This window comes from Trichosurus vulpecula, chromosome 8 (genome assembly GCF_011100635.1).
Source record: "Trichosurus vulpecula isolate mTriVul1 chromosome 8, mTriVul1.pri, whole genome shotgun sequence".
Taxonomy (NCBI): Eukaryota; Metazoa; Chordata; class Mammalia; order Diprotodontia; family Phalangeridae; genus Trichosurus; species Trichosurus vulpecula.
The window spans coordinates 185,716,543-185,736,824 of NC_050580.1; the positions used below are offsets into that span (position 1 = coordinate 185,716,543).

At 35.7% G+C, this 20,282-nt stretch overlaps 1 protein-coding gene across 1 annotated transcript in view; it reads right to left on the reverse strand.

The window, feature by feature from the left end:
• Positions 1-20,282, reverse strand: part of RYR3 (ryanodine receptor 3) — a 633,352-nt gene that overhangs the window by 404,035 nt on the left and 209,035 nt on the right. Inside the window, exon 18 of the mRNA XM_036736677.1 lies at positions 19,307-19,548. Coding sequence (XP_036592572.1) covers positions 19,307-19,548 — 242 coding nt within the window. The remainder of the gene's footprint in view (positions 1-19,306; positions 19,549-20,282) is intronic.

Here is a 20,282-nt window from a genome sequence, read left to right on the forward strand (position 1 = left end):
ATGGGAGTGATCTATACTTGGAATTTGCCAAGGTGTGAATGGGGACTGAACTTGAAGGCAACAGATCAAGATAATAGAGGTTGGACTAGTTTACCAAAAGATCAAACTGTGGAAGGGAGGAGGGTGGATCCAGCGCAAAAGCAAAAAAAACTGAGTGGAGGTATTGGAAATCATGCAGAGGATAAAGAACAAGGTTATATGTAAGAGGGAATGATCAAAGATTATAATTAAAGGAATTCCAGAGTTCATGAACATGGAAGTAGAACATTTGTGGTATCATGACAGAAAATTCAAGTGTATGACCATATCTGTGTGTAGCTGAAGTAGAGTGCATGAATAGGCCATGGGAATTGAGAAGACTGAAAAATGTATGAAGTTAGGATGTTTGAGCATACATTAATACGTATACTAAAGTTCCCTACTAAGAGGGCAGGAATTGGAGGGAAAAGAAATTCTGAATCAGGCACTGAATTCACTGAGGGAAGGAAAGAATCTTTTCTGGAGCCACTTCCTGGTGGTTGGTAGAAGCTGCTGACTGAGCATAGTGGAAGGAGAGTCTGAAGGTATCAAAAAGGGTAAAAAGTTTTCATTCTCATCACTAGTTCTAAGGCCCTAGATGATGATCCCATGATTATGCCTTCTTGGTTGTCAACAACATATTGATCTCAGCAATACTAGAAGGAGAGCATCATGAAGCAACCCGAGTTAAGCTAAATAGAGCAAAATCCTCAAAAAAGTCAAACCTTCAAAATTGCATATATCAAAATTGCAACAGACAACGTTTAATATACAGGTTGACCCTGGCAATGGAATTCTGTCAAAATATTAAAGGAAGATTCAGATTCATCAATTATTTCCTTTTGGTAATATCACCAAAGGACAAGACAAAATGATGGAGGTAGGAGAAAAAAGAAAAATCTACATTTAGCGAAAAAAAATCCCTTCTTGAATGCCCACCCTCAAACATGCACAGAGTACTTGATACTTTCAGAACAACAAAGAGATTTATAATGATATATAATGGAAATATCATGATGAGAAGATTGTGTATAAGAAACCATTCTTTCTTTCCAGGTAATAAGTTTTCAACGACTACAGAGACTTTAAAAAAATTTAAACTTGAATACAAAATAAGAAAAGAAAAAAGAAACAAATACTAAAACTAAAATACAAAATAAGAAAAAAAAAAGCATTGCCACATGCACAGCAGAACATGAGAGAGGAATCAAAATATACAGCAATAAATTTTCATTTAAAGAAAGCCTATATAATACTACACATTTTGTTCAGAGCTGTCCTTCTTTTGTTTGCTTCTTTGTAAGTTTTCTTTTGTTCTCTGCTGTGCACTTTTTACTTAGCTCTTTTTTTCCCTGCCCTCATGCTACATTCCCCCACTTCCCTCACTCCAGAAGGCTACAATTAAGCACAGAGATATACATACACATATATAGACATATACATACAAAAGATATATATATTCATACATATATCCGTACATACATATACTTACACATACATATACTTTGATATCTATAATCATATTTACATATAAACATATACATTCATATGCATCTATATAAGACTGTACCATACTTATTTGTCCTCTGTTTCTCTGAGAGTGGATAACCTCTTCCTTCATAAGTCCAAGTCTTTCCATTCTAAGTACATCAACTCATCATTTCCTACACCATAGCAATATTCCAAACTTATGTTATTTAGTTGTTTTAAATAGTTCAAAATAATATTGATGAATATGGCTGACACATAGTGGAGTTTTCTTATTTTTCTCTTTTGATTATATTTTAGCCTTAACTTTGTCCAAGATCATGATTACCACCCCTGCTCCTTTTCTCCTAACAAATTCTAATCTTGATCTTTATTTTATGTTTGTGCCTATTCTTATTTCCTATCCGTCCCAACTCCTCTACTTTACTTTTACTCACTGAATAGGCCTTCCTTGGCCTCCTATTACTTAACCTACCCCCTCTCCAAGGACCCCTCTCTCATCCTCCCATTCCCATTAATCTAAACACCCTTCTATTACCTCCCCCTTATCCTATTTCCTCACCCTCCCCTCTAAAAATCCCTCCCTTATCCTCTCACCCCTCCCTATCCCCTTAGCATTTTCTTTCCTAATTTAAAAGACTTTTATACTCTCCTAGACATATATGTGTTGTTCCCTTTTGAACCCATTCCCAATGAAAGTAGGTTTTCAGAGCTACCAGCACTCCTTGCCCATCTAATTCCTCTATGTTGCTTTTTCCTCTCATACCTCATGTGTATAAGATAATTCCTCTTTTTAGCTGTTCCTAAATAGCTTCACTTGTAAAAAATATCATACTCAGGTCTACCCCAGTCTTTCTTATGAACTACCTGATTACTAATAACAATCTTAGACATACATTTTATATTTCCTCATAAAAAAAGGTAAATAGTCTGTCCTTATTAAGTTCTTTGTAATTAGTCTTTGGGATATAACTTATATTTCTCTTGGCTCTTGTATATCAAATCTTCTACTAAGTTCAGGTTTTAAAAAAAGAAATCCTGAAAGTCTGATAATTAATTAAATATCCATTTTCTTCATTTAGGACTATGCTTAGCTTTACTGTGTATGATATTTTTGGTTGGAACCTGAGCTATTTTGCTCTTCAATATATAGTGTTCTAAGACCTACACTCTTTTAGTGTTGCTGCTGCTAGGTCTTATGTGATTCTAATTGTGGCACCGCTTTGTTTTTTTCTTGTTGCTTGTAATATTTCATCCTTGAGCTGGGGGTTTCAGAATTTGACTATAATATTCTGGTAATATTTCCTTGTAGGATCTCTTTCAGGTGGTGATTGGTAGATTTTTTTCTATTTCTGCTTTCCCCTCTTGTTCTAATCCTTCGGGACAATTTTCTTTAAATATTTCTTGTGTTATTGTATCAAGATTCTTTTTTTTTTATCATAGCTTTCAAGTAGTCCAATTATTCTTATATTTCTTCTTCTTGGCCTATTCTCCAGATCAGTTGTTTTTCTTACAAGATGTTTCACACATTCTCTTCTATTTTTTCATTTGTTATACTTTGTTTTATTATTTCTTGGTCTCTTATGACTTCACTGGCTTCCTCTTGCCCAATTCTGATTTTTCAAGGACATATTTTCTTCCTTAAGATTCTGGCTTTCCTTTTCTAATTGGTTGATTTTTGTGAGAGATGGGTAAAAGTTAGGGAAAGTTAGGTTTCCACAGAAGAGTTAATTGAGTTCCACAGAATAATTAATGAAGTGTCAGCTTGAACAAAGAAGGAGTAAAAATTAACCAGGATGAGAGTCCTCAGCCAATGGGAATAGAGTTTGTAGTTTTGCAGAAACCACAGTTTCAGGATATAGGCAAAACTGGTCTAAACTGGCCAGATAACGGTCAGAGCTGAAGAGAGAACTGGGTCAAATGGCTACCATGCATGCTTAATTGGCTAATTGAATATTACCTCACACACCCACAGGGAGGAGTTTCCACCCTTTTGAACATGGGACATATGTTGAGGAGGGAAGAATATGCCAAGGAGTTGCATGTTGGGGGATTATAGGGAAGATTGTGACCTAGAAGGGAGTGGACCAATCCGTTCTCTGAAGGGAGGTACTGAGCTGATGGTGCATCAATCTATGTCAGTCTAACAGAATAAAGTTGGTCTCACTCCTGTACTCTTCACTTCCCCTTCCTAAAGAAGGGTGGAGTCCGCTCCTGGTCAGGAACATTTACCAATTCCTTTCAATTCCTCAATAATAATAAATTGCCCTTGATACCTGAATTTCAGTGTCAAGCTTATTTCAAACATTTTCTTTTCATAATCTTCTTGTTTTTCTTGCATTATTCTTTTCCCCCTCGATCTCTCATTTGATTTTTAGAGTCTTTTTAAAATTCTTCTCTGAATTCTTTTTGTGCAGACAACCTTTGAAGTAAAAGGGAGTTTCTTTGCTTTGGTATCCTCATCTGAAAATGAATCCTGTTCTTCTCTATTCCCATAGTAACTTTCTATGGTTGAATTCTTTCTCCTTTGCCTTCACAAGCTTAGCTTCAGTCTGCTAGGGTAAACTGACAGTCTTAAATTGGCTCCCCATTAGAATATAAGCTCCACGACAGCAACAGCAGGGACTATATTGCTTTTCTATTTGCATCCCCACCTTTTAACACAGTGCTTTGTATTCTGTAAACCTTTAATAAATGTTTTCTCATTCATACATTCATTCCTAGCTTCATGCCCAGCTAACAAAATCTATTCATAGTAACCTCAGGCTAAGTTTAAGTCTTTGTTTTTCCAACCCTGAGGAGATCAAAGATTTCTGTTTTAGGGAATTATTTTGCTTAGGATGCAAACAATCTGATACAGTCCCTTAGATGCAAATGAATTTAAGCAAGAACAAAAGACAGGCTAAAGAGTCAACATCAGTGTTCTTTATTCAGCTAGCCAGAATTCCTTTCTTTTATTATGCACATCTGCGAGTAGCAAAATATTGAGTGCTTTGGGGCTCTGTTTTGGCCCCTGCAAACTTCAAACACCCTATATAGTAAAAATATGTTTTTCTTTACATTATTCTTTATAAAAGCCAACATTTAGAAATAAACTTCTGTATTACATGTCTTCTTCACGATAGAGACACCGTAGCTTTTAAATCACTGTAAGAAATGGTGGGAGCAGTTTTGTTTCCACAGAGTTGAAAGTATCCCTCTCCTTCCAGCTTTAGCAGAATATAAATCTGGTAACTGATAAGAACTAATCTAATCAAAGCTGTGATCTAGCAGAGACCAGGCTTCTGGTCCGGTGAAAGGTTAGAGGCTTGTACCCATGCTTAAATGAGTCATTTGAGGGCATAATGTAGGCAGTCAGGGATTTGCATCTGGCCAATGAAGAACCTGGCAGGAGATTCAAAGTGGGAGTTAATAAAAGGACTGGTGTCCCTCTGAGTCCTTGTACTCTCCTGTACTCTGTTCAAAGGGACGTACTCATTTATTCAGACTGAATAAATGTAAAATATAATTAAAATGTTCCTGACTTCCCAATGAGTATTATTTATTCCTAGACAATGTGAGTATTTTTATAACAATAATTTGGAGGCTTGTCATTGGGATAAGTATAGCTTCAAAGGAAAGGAATATTTTGCCCCAGAGAATGGGAAGGCACCCCCACTGGTTTACAGTGGGCTCTAGTATCTGCAGGTAAAAATTTCCTTTCTTCAGACTGCTAACTTCCCGGGAGTATTTTTCTGGAATACTTGGGAACTCAGGAACATGAGTAAAGGGAAAAAGTGAAGGAAAATGGCCACAGACAGCATAAGTCAGGTACTTGAGCAAGGTAGGAAAGATTCAGGATCTAAAGTACTGCTTTGTCATGTCTGGATTTGTTCTAAGTTGAGAAATAAGATTTGCTTAGAATGGGGAAAAGAACTCTCAGAATATTTGACTGAGGTGGGGGAGAATGGATTTCTCCTAGCATTTTTCCACACAGCCCATGAAGAAAAATACTGGCAAACTGGGACCACAGTGGGTTGACACAGGAAAAAGATTCGGTGGTCTGAATTTGAATTCTAAATTGTTCATGTGCAATGTCTTGTCTAATGTCTTGTCTGTGTGTTTAAGAAAAGTTTTATGTTCCTATAAAAGTTTTTAACTCTAGGAAAAGAGAGGTTAAAAGGAATTAATTAGCAAAAGAAAGAGATTTCTGGAAGGCTGTGGAGAAAGAAAACTGAGGTTGGGGAATGGAGATAAGCTCCTTTAGTATGCAAACTGTTAGGCATTTAACTTAACTTCAGGTTTTAAGATTGGGAAAGAAGTTCCATTTTTTTTTAGGCTTTTAGTGGGAGATTAAGATTCTTTTTGGTTCCAACACTGGCCAAGTTGGAATATCAGACTAGAAATTGAATTGCAAAAAGCCAGCAGCCTTTAAAACTGATAAGGGATCAGAGCTAAGCCAGCCTAGAGGAAGAGAGGGCTGATAAGGAGAAGAAAGCTCAGGGCTCTGAATTAAGGTTTAATTAGGTCCTAAAGTTTAAAAAAAACATCTGTATGTTTGCATTAACTCAATGTATCTGACATCAAGCAAAGTGTTTTAAAACTGCAGAAATAAAGGGGATCTTCTGTATGATAATGGGATGATCACTTTAGGGGTTCAGTGGTCTGTTTGGAATGTGATTAAATTGTTAGACATTTAACTTTAAGTTTTAAGGTAAAAACAGCTGGAGAAGAAGCTTGGTGAGTATAATTTTTGTTTTAATTTGTTTGAAATGTTTGAGGTAGTTTGAGTCAAGATTAGGAAAGAAAGAGATTGAAATTGGAGCGAGAATATGAGCGTAAAATGTTTGAGTAAAGATTGGGAAAGAAAGAGCCATAGAAGCTGGAGGTAAGGGATTTGGGTGGGGGTGAAACAACAGCTAAGTCCACATGGCTCTGGGTCCATGTGCTCTTAGTCACCCCCTCCCCCACCACACATTGGAAGACTGGATGGGTCAATCAGGGGCTGAAGCTAAAAGAAACTTGTAGCCTGATTGGAAAATAAGGCTGATTAGTTAGTAATACAAGGTTTTATATTAAAGATATTGGCTTGTATAGTTATAAAATAAGCTTTGCCTGTGTAAGGCATGATTGAATTTTGTTTCCACAGAGATTATATAAAATTGATTTGAAGCTATATACTAGTGCATAGGGATAGGAAATTAAGCTAGCCCCCTGAAAATTAGCATATCTAAAAGGTCTAGCTCCTTTGTTCTTAGAAGGGCCTCTCAAAGGGCTGCCAGGCCCAAAGTAGTTCACCTACAGATAAGGTCTTTGTTGATAATCCTGGGCTCCCAATCCATTCTCTTTAGCAACTGAAAGGGATCCCCTTCCCATCCTATCTGAGGCCAAAAAACAGAGGGGAAAGTGAAAATATTTTAACTTGGAATAAAGAATTGGTGTGTATGAAGATGAGAGGGGTGCGGGAGCAGTAAACCCCTGTGCTCTAAAGAGTCCAAAGCTTTTTGCTTGGAAGGGAGGTGGCCACACCTCCTTCAAATTCCTTAGGCCTTCTGTTAATTAGGAGTAAGGAATTGGAATGCCTAAGATGAGGTTTGCAAAAAGTTGACCAATGAGGGTCAGGGTGCCAACTTCAAATCTGGATGAATTGATAGGAATCTGGAAATGTAACTGAGGTCATCATATTTCTAAATTGTATTTTTAGAGCTCTCTTAGATTGTAAAATTTGAGAGACCTTTGTGAGGTCTGAAATTTGTTATATAATATATATATATATATGTGTGTGATGTGTGTGTGTGTGTGTGTGTATGCTATATATATATACATATATATATATATATTAAAAAGGGGGTGTGATTAAAATGTGATAGTTTGAAACTGTTATATTTGGTTATAAACAAGTAATATTACAGCAGATTTTCCTTTTGAAATCTGAGCTATTTATAAAAATGTATACAGTGGTTCAGGGTGTTAATCTCTACATGTTGGTAATGAGATGAATGACTTCCTGTGTAAGGAGACTTAGAAATGCATTCACATAACCTGATGCATACTTTCAAGTTATAAATATATAAAAATGTTTAAGATATTATGCCATTTGTATGGTTTCAATATTGTTAAGAATTGTACTGTCAGAGAAAAAATGATGAAAGGGTTAAAAAGCTGTTATTGAATTATTGCTGAAATTATAAACTTCCAAGTTTTGGTCTTTGAAAATTTATGAAAAGCAATTCCTCTTATAATCTAGATGTTGTTAGATTAAGAATTGTACTTAATCAAGAATTGAGGCTGTTAACTAAAACAAGGATTTTTGGCATAAATTCTTATCAATCCTGTGTAAAATCTTGAATTTTATGAGTCTATGGTTGGGACCAGATGCCTCACAGAGATACCTAGACAGGTCTGGGCAAATGTTAACACCCCTCCCCCACCATTGTTAAGTGGGGTGGAAATTGATGTCTCTTTGATCAGGATCCAGTAACCTAGGTGTACCCCAGAACTCGTTTTAATATAGCTCCCCTCCCAGAATGTAGGCCCATTAATTGGCATCCCTTGAGAAGACCTACTTTTTGAAGGGTATATGTTTTATAACGGCCACTTAGGACCTTTTTTCAACCTGGCAGAGGGGAAAGGGGGGAGGGGCAGCAGTTACTGGGATGTACTGAAAGAGAGAAAACAGCAGGGGTCAGAAACAAGCTGACCTCCAAACCTGGTTTTTTAAAATGATCAGAACTGATTTCTAGTGATTGGTTTTTAGGATAAGATTAGAATTTGAGATGTGGGTCCTGGTAAAGATTTGATTAGTGAAACTTGCCATCTGCTTGCCACCCTCTGGGGAAGATGCCATTAGTTACAGCAGGTAAATACAATGCTTTTTTTTTTAATGGCAGGCCTCTGTAAGTAGTTACTAACAAAAGGAAAGGTATTTGTCAGAATCTGTTAGTATTGTGAAGTTGTGGTACCTAAAGACCTAGAAAGTTTTATGGGGAAAAATGGAAAATTTGATTAATGAAAATATGTGAAATCCTGCTGTTTTTAGTCAAATGACTGGGTAAATTGGTACTCTTGTATAGTCATATGAAAGATAACATTCTTTCTAAATATTAATGGGAATAATTAGACAAAGGGAAAAAGAAGTTTATGAAATAAAGATACAAATACAATGTTGGATCATAATCCCACAGACTAAGGCTGGGATTTAAAGTTACTTTGTATCTATGTAAAATAAGGTCCTTAAATGTTTCAAAGTGATGTAAGAGCAATTGGATACTAATACAAATGGTATAATTAATTACTGGAATTAAATCAGACATTTTCAGTTTGGGGAAAAGAATTTCAATGTCAGTTTCTTAAAGAGAGATAAGCTGTAGAATACTTTTGCATTGATGGGAAAAAGTTAAATGTGGTTGTTTGGATTTGAATTCATTCCATGGTCCAAAACGTAAAGATAAAGTTAGTGTTTGAACCTATCATATTTGTATGGTTCAATTATTGTAGTACATCTCATTCTTTCAGATCAGGCATAGTTAGAGAAGAACAGAAAAGCCTGGGAAACTGATGCAAATGAATTAGAGCAATAACTTATGATCTTAATGGGAAGATTATATGAACAAGGGTGGAAGTACATGCAAGCTACTTAAGGCTCACTTTAAAGACATTCCTTAAGCAATGTGAGATTATAGTCATATCTTAAACTGATTATTGGAACTTGCTATTCAAAGACTTAACAGGACTGTTAACTGACTGTTTCTGAGTGTAACTCCAGGTGTGAATATCAAGGAAGGCTGTCTGAGCCACTGATTCATGATGCCAGCAGCCCTGTGAGGGGCAAGTATGAACTGCAGGTATGATTTCATGGGAAAGTTGTGAGGGCAACTCACATGTGCTGAGGTGGGACTCTCTTGACTTGATTCCTTAACTGAAACCTGGCAGACTTTAAGCCTGGCTCAATGCAGTTTGCGTTTGACATAATTTCTGCCTGGAGTTGACAGGAAGTTGGGGAAATATTGTTCCCTTACTATAAGTCCCTAATCTCTTAGTGGAAAATTTCTATAATCAGAATGTTTTGTAAGTACAGTAAAAAATCTATTAAAATAATTGATTATGGAACATCTTAGGTTACTATAGGACTGGGACTAGTGTTCCTGTGAGTGTTTCTGTATAAATTAGGGTCCTTTATAATGGCCCTGTATAGGGTCATGTATAAGTTAGGTTCCTTTAATTCTTGGTAATGTTATGGAGACAATTAGGTCAAGGGCTTGTGAGATTATTATTTTGTTATGTGGTTAATATCATGCTTGTCTAAAGTTTTGTTACAATTAGTAATGTTAAAAGAAGAACGGCTTGTGGATTATTTTGTAAATGCCATCAAAGAAACATGGCATGACTAAAAAGTTTATGATTTTATATGTACTGTGTTAAAAATTGATTATTTAATGCATTTATGTATGTACTGGAGCCTGTTAATTCCTTAGTGAAATTTCATCTTCTTCGTGAGGAAATTAATAATGGATTAATGTAAAGTATAAGAAACTGAATTCTGATGTGAATTTCTTAGACATTACAATTGGTCAAGGTTTCAATTTTGAATTTGTAAAAATGATCAGGGTTATAAGGATTAGAAATGGTAATTTAAAATTGTGCTAAGGTCACTTTTGTAGGAGAATGGAAAGAAAGTTGGTTCCTACAAGAAGACCAGAAGAAGATGGCCGAGATGCTGTGCTGGAGATGGCTGGAACAAATACCAAGGACCAGAGGAATTCATTGATGGTGTTCCCTGCCAAGACAGCTGTTTGGAAAGAGACTTTTGAATCTTAAAAGGGACAATTGCATTATTGTTTTCTTTTGGGTCTCTGTATCTGTATTTATTAAAGGGGACTGCCCCCTTTGATTTGTCCATGCATTGATCAACCTTTACCTCTTCCCATATTTATTGAAATGGGTGATGGTTAAGGGGAAAACTTCAAATGAGAAAAAGAGTAAGGGAGTATTAAAGATGTAGAAACAAAAATTTGAATAAAAGAAGAGGGGGAAATTGTAAGAAATGGTGGGAGTAGTTTTGTTTCCACAGAGTTGAAAGTATCCCTCTCCCCCTAGCTTTAGCAGAATGTAAGTCAGGTGACTGATTAGAACTAGTTCTAATCAAAGCTATGATCTAGCAGAGACCAGGCTTCTGGTCTGGTGAAAGGTTAGAGGCTTGTACCCATGCTTAAATGTGCCATTTGAGGAGGGCACGATGTAGGCAGTTAGGCAGTTGCATCTGGCCATGAAGAGCCTGGTGGGAGATTCAAAGTGGGAATCAATAAAAGGACTGGTGTCCCTCTTGAGTCCTTGCACTCTCCTGTACTCTATTCAAGGGACATACCCATTTATTCAGACCGAATAAATGTAAAATATAATTAAAATGTTCCTGGTTTCCCAATGAGTATTGTTTATTCCTAGACAATGTGAGCATTTTTATAACAATCACCAAAAAAACTCTTTCCTTTTTTTAAAAAAGTTATCCAGAGAAAGAGAAATTCCAGCTACTCTTAATAGTCAGTCTCAGAGAAGATTCCGGGAAGATGGCAAGTAGGTCAGAAAATTCCAAGCTCTCCAGATTTCTCCCACAAATGAGATAAAATAGTGCCTCAGAGCTAACATGGAGCAGTAAAAATAAAGGGTAGGGGCAGAACAGTGGGCCTCCCGGGACAATCCCAGAAATTCTGAAGAAAAATCCTAGCATGAGGTTTGATCCCTGTAAAGAATCAACACCTCCAGGCTAGTTATGCTTAAACAACACTCTGTGAGCCCTGGGGTTAGCTGGGTTGGGAGGCTGCCTTGGCCCCAGCCACAGGAACTTCCCTTCCCCCACAGTGAGCCCCCCCCCTTTTTTCTTTCTTTTTAAAAAATTTATTTATTTTTACTTTTCAACATTTGCTTTTATAAGATTTTGAATTCTAAATTTTCCCTGCCTCCCTCCACTCCTCTCTCCCCAAGACAGCATGCAATCTGATATAGGCTCTACATGTATGATCATATTAAACATATTTCCACATTAGTCATGTTATGAAAGAAGAATCGGAGCAAATGGGAAAAACCATGAGAAAGAAAAAAGAAAAATATAACAAAAAAGAAAAAATAGAATGCTTTGGTCTGCATTCAGACTCAATAGTTCTTTCTCTGGATAGCATTTTCCATCATGAGTCTTTTGGAATTGTCTTAGATCATTACATTGCTCAGAAAAGCTAAGTCTAACAAAGTCAGTGATTGCACAATGTTGCTGTTACTGTGTACCGTGTTCTCCTGGTTTTCCTCACTTCACTCAGCATCAGTTCGTGCAAATCTTTCCAGGTTTTTCTGAAGTATACCTGCCAACCATTTCTCATGGAACAATTGTATTTCTTGAGCCCCTTTGAAATGATCTCTGAGTGAACCCCAAAATTAAGCTAACTGGGATCATTCTCCTATTTATGAATGATAAGGACCAGGTGCCTTGAACTGGACACTACCATAATTAATGGAATTTCTTTTACCTTGCTGTTTTATGGACATGTGTGTGTGTATGTTTGCTGGAGCATAGAGAATGTACTATTGCAAATCTTACTATGTTATTGTATTAAATGTCTTTGCTTTGGACTAATTGCATTGTAGAAACAAAGGCAGTAAGAGATATTGTTTTTAGTGGATGTGGATACCACATAATACCTTGAGCTTGGAGTAGCTATTCTAAGGACCCTACATGTGAGAGATGGGTGCCTCAAGTACTACATATAAGAGAGTATCTTGAATTGTGCCTGTGTAGAGAAATAACCCAAATATATAAAAATCTAGGTAGCAAGGAGACATATTTAGAACCCTTTTACCTGCATGGCAGAGGAAAGTGCCAAGTCAAGTCAAGTCAAAGCTAGAGGCATTTATTAAATACTTACTATAGTTTAGTAATGAGCTATGTTATGGAATCTGAAGAAAAGCAAAAACAGTCCCTACTCCCAATAAGCTTACATTCTAATACATGAGATAATATATAGGGTGTTCCTAAAGTCTGGACACATAGGCAAAACTGCATATTTTCAGAAATGAAATGAATGAAATTTTCAACAACATTTTATTTAATTGGAATATTAACAAACAACATCTTCAATATGATTTCCATCATTTGTGATGCAAAGGTTGATGTGCTTTGTAAGATTCATGTGAACTTGATGCAATAACTCCACACTGCCATTAATTTTAGCACATTCACTCTTTATGTGTTCAATCAAGTGTGTTGCATCTGTGATTTTCATTGAGTACACCTTCTCCTTTAGCATATCCCAGGAAAAGGAGTCAAGGGGGCTAAGGTCTGTTAATATTCCAAATATTTCAAAATATGCATTTTCCTATGTGTCCACACTTTAGGGACACTCTGTATAAATAACTACGAATATGCAAAAAATATGCAGAATAGATGGAAGGCAATTTTAGAGGGGAAGACATTAGTACCTCACAGGGACCAGGAAAGGCATGCTACAGATCACGTAATTTTAAGCTGAGTGTTCAAGGAAGTTAGGGAAATTAAGAGGCAGAGCATTCAAGGCCTGGGTAACAGTAAGTTCAAAGGCATAGAGACAGGAGATGATGATGATAATAATAATAGCTAACATTTATATATCATCCACAATGTGCTGCAAAAGGTGCTAAGTGTTTTACAAAGATTATCTCATTTGATCCTCATACTCTGTTCCCCAACTACAATGGCCTACTTTCAGTTCCTCATACATTATCCTTTTCACCTAGGTAGCAAAGTAAATGAAGCACTGGGGCTGAAATCAGGATGAGAGGAGTTCACATCCAGCCACAGATACTTCCTGTGTGACCTTAGGCAAGTTTGGCTCAGTTTGCCTCAATTTCCTCATTTGTAAATGGGGATAATAATAACACCTATCTCCCAGGGTAGTTGTGAGGATCGAATGACTTAAAAATTGTAGTACTCATCACATAGTAAGTGCTATATGTTAGCTATTATTATTATTAATGTGACATGCTTATCCAATAACCAATGAGCAGACATGCCACTAGAGCAAGGCTTCATTACTTTTTTCATATTACGGACTCTTGGAAATCTAGTGAGGACTATGGACCTAATCTCAAAATAATGTTTTAAAAGAATAAAAATATATATAATGGAAATCAACTGAATTGCAGTTACCAAAATATGTTTTTTAAAAAACAAATTCATAGATCCCCCCCTAGGTTAAGAACCCCTGTACTAAAGAAACTAAACTGGATAAATCATGACATTCTCACTATTTGAAAATAAAAAAGAACTCAACAAAACAAAAACAAAAGAATGAAGTTGTGGCAAAAAGGCTGGTTCATAGGTTTTACTAGGAAAGTCTACAGACTTTGTTGATCAATATATAATTATAAGGAAATGGCAGAGTTCATTTTATCATGCGTACAAAAGCAAGGAGAAATATCATTTCAAGGGATATTTGGTCATCTAATCATAGTACTTAATATCTGAAAAAAGACCATCCTAAAAAATTACTATTTATGCATTATCAACTGGAAAGGATAAATAGATAGAGAAATTATGCAAAGAATTTGATAAGTAACTACTAAGAAAAGCTAGGAAATCTATCTCTGGAGTATCTAACAACTTCCCATTAGGTGTTGTGTGTGTTATTTTAATCTCATTTTGTCATTATATACTTATTTCTTCATCATCTGAACTCTAAAGTATTGTGAAATTCATTTAGATTCTGATGGGAGTCATTAATGATGAATTTTCTTTAGATGGAGCAACTCAGACATATTTTCTCCTATAATAAAGATTTAAAAAGATATTCTGTAATGAGGAAAACATTTGGGATTTGATGGTAGTAAAATGTGTAAAACTTGCATATGATTTTGTCTATACTTCTCATTAGAATCTTGAAACAATGAGGACTTCCCTCAACTTACTGCATAGAGCTAAAGCAAGTCCAGAGCAAATTTCAGAGACTGGCAACCAACTTCTTAAAAACTGAGTCAATCAACTTCTTAAAAACTGAGTCATATATCCCAATGGGAAGAACAAGCTAATTAAAGTCAATGGTTATATATCTTCTTGGTACAAAGTGGCATGACACCAAAAATTCTATTTTGGAGGAGAAATGTTGAGTGAAATAGTATACTACCAGTTTCCACTGTAATGACACTTAATTGGACAGAATGAGGAAAAGCATTGGTAGACATATGCAAGAGACTTTTCTGGGGCCATGAAAAGTAGGTCTTAAAAAATAAAATAAAATAAAAGTAGGTCTTTTGGGGAGCTTTGCATAAGGAGACGTTAGAAAATTTTTATCCTTTTAGGCATTCCCAGGATGGTCTTTAGGTATCTGTAGTCTCTCTTATCTATTGAGGGACTTAATAGTAACCCCATGTAATTAAGAGACATGGTACAAAAATGTGTCTGCTTAATGATTTGGAGAGAAGAGAAGATAAACAGAAATACAATGGGAGGGAAGATGACACATACCTTTTTCAATTCAGCTTACATCCTCAGAGATTCAATATTACAAAACAGGGTATCTATGAAGCTTACATACTAGCTTTCTCTTCTTAAATCACTTCCCAAAGTATAGTTTTCTGAGGATCATGTGACATTTGGCATAGTATTTGGCAAAGTTTTTAGCTTTGACCAGATACCTCTGAGTTTTCTGGAACAATCTCCAGTAAACTCAGAGGCATCTAGATAAGTTAAAAACTTTAATATACTATGCTAGACTACAGTCTATGAAAAGACTTTCAGGAACAGAGAAAGGGAAACTCAATCACAATGAAAACGATTCTAAAACTGGACTATGGAACAAGAAGTTGGGAGAACAACAGGGAGATAAAAATTAAAACTTTAAATTGTATTTTCATTTATGTTTTAATTTTTATTAATCCTACTGCCCTTTACAAAGTCCTATTCTAATATTTTATTTTGGTATGGAGAGAACATGGGCTCTTAGAAGCTATGACATTAAATGCAAGCTCTGCTTGGATCTACCATGATAAAAAAAAAAGCTTCTAGTATGGCCCTGGCAAAAGAATAAATGTCTTTTCCAAAGATCTGCCTAGCTAAGTATAGGGAACACATCACCAATAGGCCAGTCATCTTGTGAGGACTTCTTTGGTCAAGACAAGTGATAAAGTTAAAAAAAAAAAGGCAAAATGGGACTTAGTCCTGTGTGACCTCCTTCTGCTTCTACAGTGACTGTGGCTGAGAGTTGTTAAGAAGTATAGTTTTTAGGCTTTCTATAAATTTTAACTTAACTCTTGGTACCTTGAATGTTAGGTATCCGATAACCAATTATATCACTGGAGGTAATGTATTATATCAGTCTTGAAATTCTTACTACAAATGAAGTCAGAAGACAAAAGGAAGTTATCTTTAATGGGAAAGATAACACAAGCAAATTAAGGATCAGATAGAAGTGGTTTTCTTATGCATTCAGAAGCTATGAAAAAAAATTCATGGGGCATTTGATCGAGATGATCAAGATATTGTAGAAATAAATAAATGCTTGCCAAAGACAATCAGGAAAATAATTTCAACTTATGTGCCAACACTGGTTGCAGAGGATGAGGCAGAGAAATTTCATGAAGAATTCCCTCCAAATTACATTACTTTGATACTCAATGATTTCAATGGAAAGATATACACAGAGAAGACGGTGAAAAATCTGTTGAAAACTTTAGATCAGTAATAAAGAATCAAGGAAGCCAAAGGCTTATATACTCATAGAAAATACACTGCTTTAGACAATAAATATTTTCTTCAAGCAAAGATTATGGGGTGCTAACCAAAGCAAGCACCAAAAATAACGAAAAATGCTACTGACTATATGTAATGAACAGGAAATGACTCCTTGCTCATGTAGAAATTATTCTTGAAACAGCAATTCATAAAGAACAAAATGAATGATTTGTGAAGGTAAAGATTAAAATAAGTTACAATTATAGATGAGAAAATAAGAATGAGAAAAATATATCACTCAGTTAAAACATCTCTATCCTGAACTAAGTTATAGATGATGAAAAAATAGAAAAGGAATGGATATAAAGATTGTGACACAGATTTTAACATATAAAAATTATTTTATTATATAGAAGTTTAACCAATTACAACCATTACCAAAGTTAGACCAAAAGATCTTAAAACAGATTTGGTCAGCAAACCCCTGATTCCTTGGCCCAGTGTATAGCTGAAGGAGCCAAGGACAATGTCATTTTAGAATGCAAAATGCTTCTCTTGGAAACAAAGGCCCATCTTTGCAACAGTAGTATTCTTCCACTTATGTTGCACAGCTATAAGTTATATAATTCTATGATTCTATGAACGTTTCCCAAAGGGTAATGGGAGGCAGAGTACAATACCTTACAAATGAGGAATTATGAAGAAAGAGTATAATGGATAATTTAATTGAAAGTTATGACTAGATAAAAAGGATGGGGTGGTCACATGAGAGTGAGGGACAACAGATAGAAAGGTCTATATGCTCAGTTACTATCCCTGCAATGCAAAAAAGATGAAAAAAGCCCATGATAAATTCAGTAGAACCCATATGATGAATTTATGGGAGGACATAGATGAGAGTCATACCATATGGGAAGGTATGGATGGGTGATTATTTGCATTATTAAAGGAATTCCCACATCTATAAGCAGACAGAATCATATATTCAATTATTCTTTAGGAAGCTCAGAACAATAAAGACCTCATTCATATCCCAAACACCCTTGGGAGAAGAGAATCGCAGAACATTAGAATCAGGAAGAATATCAGAAATTATCTAGTCCTATCCCTTGATTTTAAAGATGAGGGAATTTAGGCTTAGAAAATTGAAATCATATTACCACAGCGATAAGAACCAGCAAATGGCAAAATAAGTAGCAGAGATCAGAACATTTGATTCTCAGTTCAACATTCTCTTCATTATACTTATTTGGTACTTATGCCCTGCCTACTTCCAAAAAGGTTATCAAGTAATTTGCAATATTATACACGATATAAAACAAGATAATTTTAAAATAAAAACAAAAAAAATCAATGGGAAGAATATAAAAATTATATTACCAGACACCTGAGATGAATTAATTATTGTAGTTAGACATTGGATTTAGCTCTGAATTTCCTGGCAACTAAGGGAAAAAGGGAAATATGGTGGGTTATATGGTTCTCATTATCTTGTTATAGGAAATATACACAAATTAACCCACATAGGCAAACTTTTTCATTGTATTAACCCATACTCCCCTGTGGGACTCCCTCTCTCCATTGTGAAAGTTCCCAATCTCCCCACTTCTGAGCTAAGCAATAGTCCTGAAGGGGAGTTATAATCTAACTGCTATCCAGAAACTCAGAGCAGCTGCACATGTTCCACTGGGAAAATTTCCTTCTTGCCTTAGTGTGGTAACTACATGTCCCTCAGATCAACTTTTGGCTGAGGTAAACAACTCTCAGAGGGTGTATTCTACCCTCGAAACAGTAATTTACCAGTAAAAATAGGATGGACTGAATCACAAAGGATGAGCAAATACGGATGGGTTATGATCTTCATCACAGATCTACATTATCTTTCCCTCCAAACCCAACTCTCCTCCAAACATTCCTGTTGCACCTACTAGGTTGAGGACCTAGACGTCATTTTCAAATCCTCATTCTCTCTCACCAATTATATCTAGTCAGTTGTCAAACCTTGTCATCTCTCCACAAGATTTATATTATCTGTTCCTTCTCTTTACACACATCATAGCCACTACCCTAGCATGGGCCTTATCACCTTTTACTTAGAGAACAGCTTCCAAATTGGTCTCCCAGCCTCAATCTATTCTCCAGAGAGCTGCCAAAACAATTTTCCTTAAGAACAGGTCTGACCATATCACTCTCCAACTGAAACTTCAGTGAGTCCCTACTACTCTAGGATTAAATGTTACTACATCTTTATCTCATCCTTTTAAAATATAAATTTTACATGAATTTTTAACTCACATAATTATTAATTCAATAGTATATGTACATAATTTATAAATAAAATAAATTCATGCTATTGGGAGTATTTTTTATAAAATATATATTATATATATAATATAAATAAAAATAATTTCATTTTGTTCTTTATTCATGGGATGTGTGATAAATAAAAAAGCCTGGAGATAATTGCATTAAATGATTTCTCTCAAATATCAGTTCTCTTTAAAAAGCTTTTTGCAAATTCTAGATCATGTCAATTCATGGCTGAATTCTCAGATAAGTGCCTAAAGTGTAGATATTCTATGCTGTTGGTTGAAGTAGGATCCATATGTTTTTAATTCTGGACACAAGGGAGGTAGAACTGTTACTCTTTCACAGAATTTAAAGTGACTGATTTATATACCCTTACCTAGATGAAAGCCTGGACCTATTTGAATATTGATAAAGGTTATAGAGGGCCTCTAGGGTAAGACCAATATAAACCTCAAAACAGAAGTATGGGTTTGATTAATCATTTGAACATGTACCTGGTTGAGACCTCAGAACAGATTGCCATATAACATGGAAAATTTAAAAATTTTAAGCATAAATTCTATTAACTGTCTTGGCCATATCCTCAGGAGTTATGAGAAAGAAAGCAGAGGTAAATTTCTTCATTTAGACAGAAAAAGTCATGGAAAAATAACTTGTCCAGTCTCAGTGAGTTAGTGGTAAAGTTGAAAAGGAAATCCATGTTTCCTGACTTCCTGTTGATTACAGCAGCGACCTTCAGAAAGGGCATGAAAACTATGGGAGAGACTCCTTAACTCAATGTGAGGAAAAATAACTGAATGCAACTTTGGAAAGTATACTTACCAGACCACAGATGGAGCCCATCAAAGCCATAGGAGTACAGGTCATCACCAACGCCGTTGCCTCCCCAACCTTCTCCACCACCAGGGTAAGGAGCATAGCCTGGTGAAGAAGCCCAGCCTACCCGCAGGTGTGTGGGTTCTGCTGTTATGAAAGGATCCACCTGATCTATTATAAGCTCAAAGTACCATTTCCTGTACTGAGCTGAGCCTTCAGCAACTCCCAGGAAAATATTTGGTCGGATGCTGAAATGGAATGTAAAAATCAGGTAACACCCACAGACCCTGCAGGACAATGAAGTACAGATAGTCAGGGAATAGGAAGGGAAGGGCTGGTCATTTTATACTTATAAAAGGGATGTGTATTTTTTGTTATTATTACTGAAAAGTAGGAGTTGTAGGTACTTTGGGACTTAGCAGTTAGTAATACCTTCTCCAATTGGGAATATAAAATAAAGATGAATATTGACTCTCTGCACCACCACAAACTTCCTCATTTCTGCTATAAAAGGAAAGTGATAGTTTATATCTACACCCAAACTGTACATTATTAAATGGAGATTATTTTGTGATTATTAGGAGTAGCCCCTAGAAATCAGTTATGACTGAAGAAGGTTCTTGGCAATGGCTTTACAATTTTGAGGTTACTATTGTAATACTTTGTGTATTATAATTTGTCTATTTGTGTAAAGTCTACTCTGGGCTAAAGGCTGACTTGAAGAAGAGTTTAATTTTAAAGGTCCAGTTCCTTTCAACTGAGGACAGTCAAATCCTCTACATGTTCCAGGTCTTTTCTGGAAAATTGGATAACTAACTGGTGACAATGGAAAAACCTGTTTTTGAAAACCATGGCCCAGTAAAATCACAGTTTTGTCTTCCCCTATTTTAAAATGTTTTATGTGTTGCTTCTAGAAGGTAGAGGTGTAATAAGGACAGAAGAAAGGGTATTTAAATTTCTTTCATCTTAGGGGAAAATAATA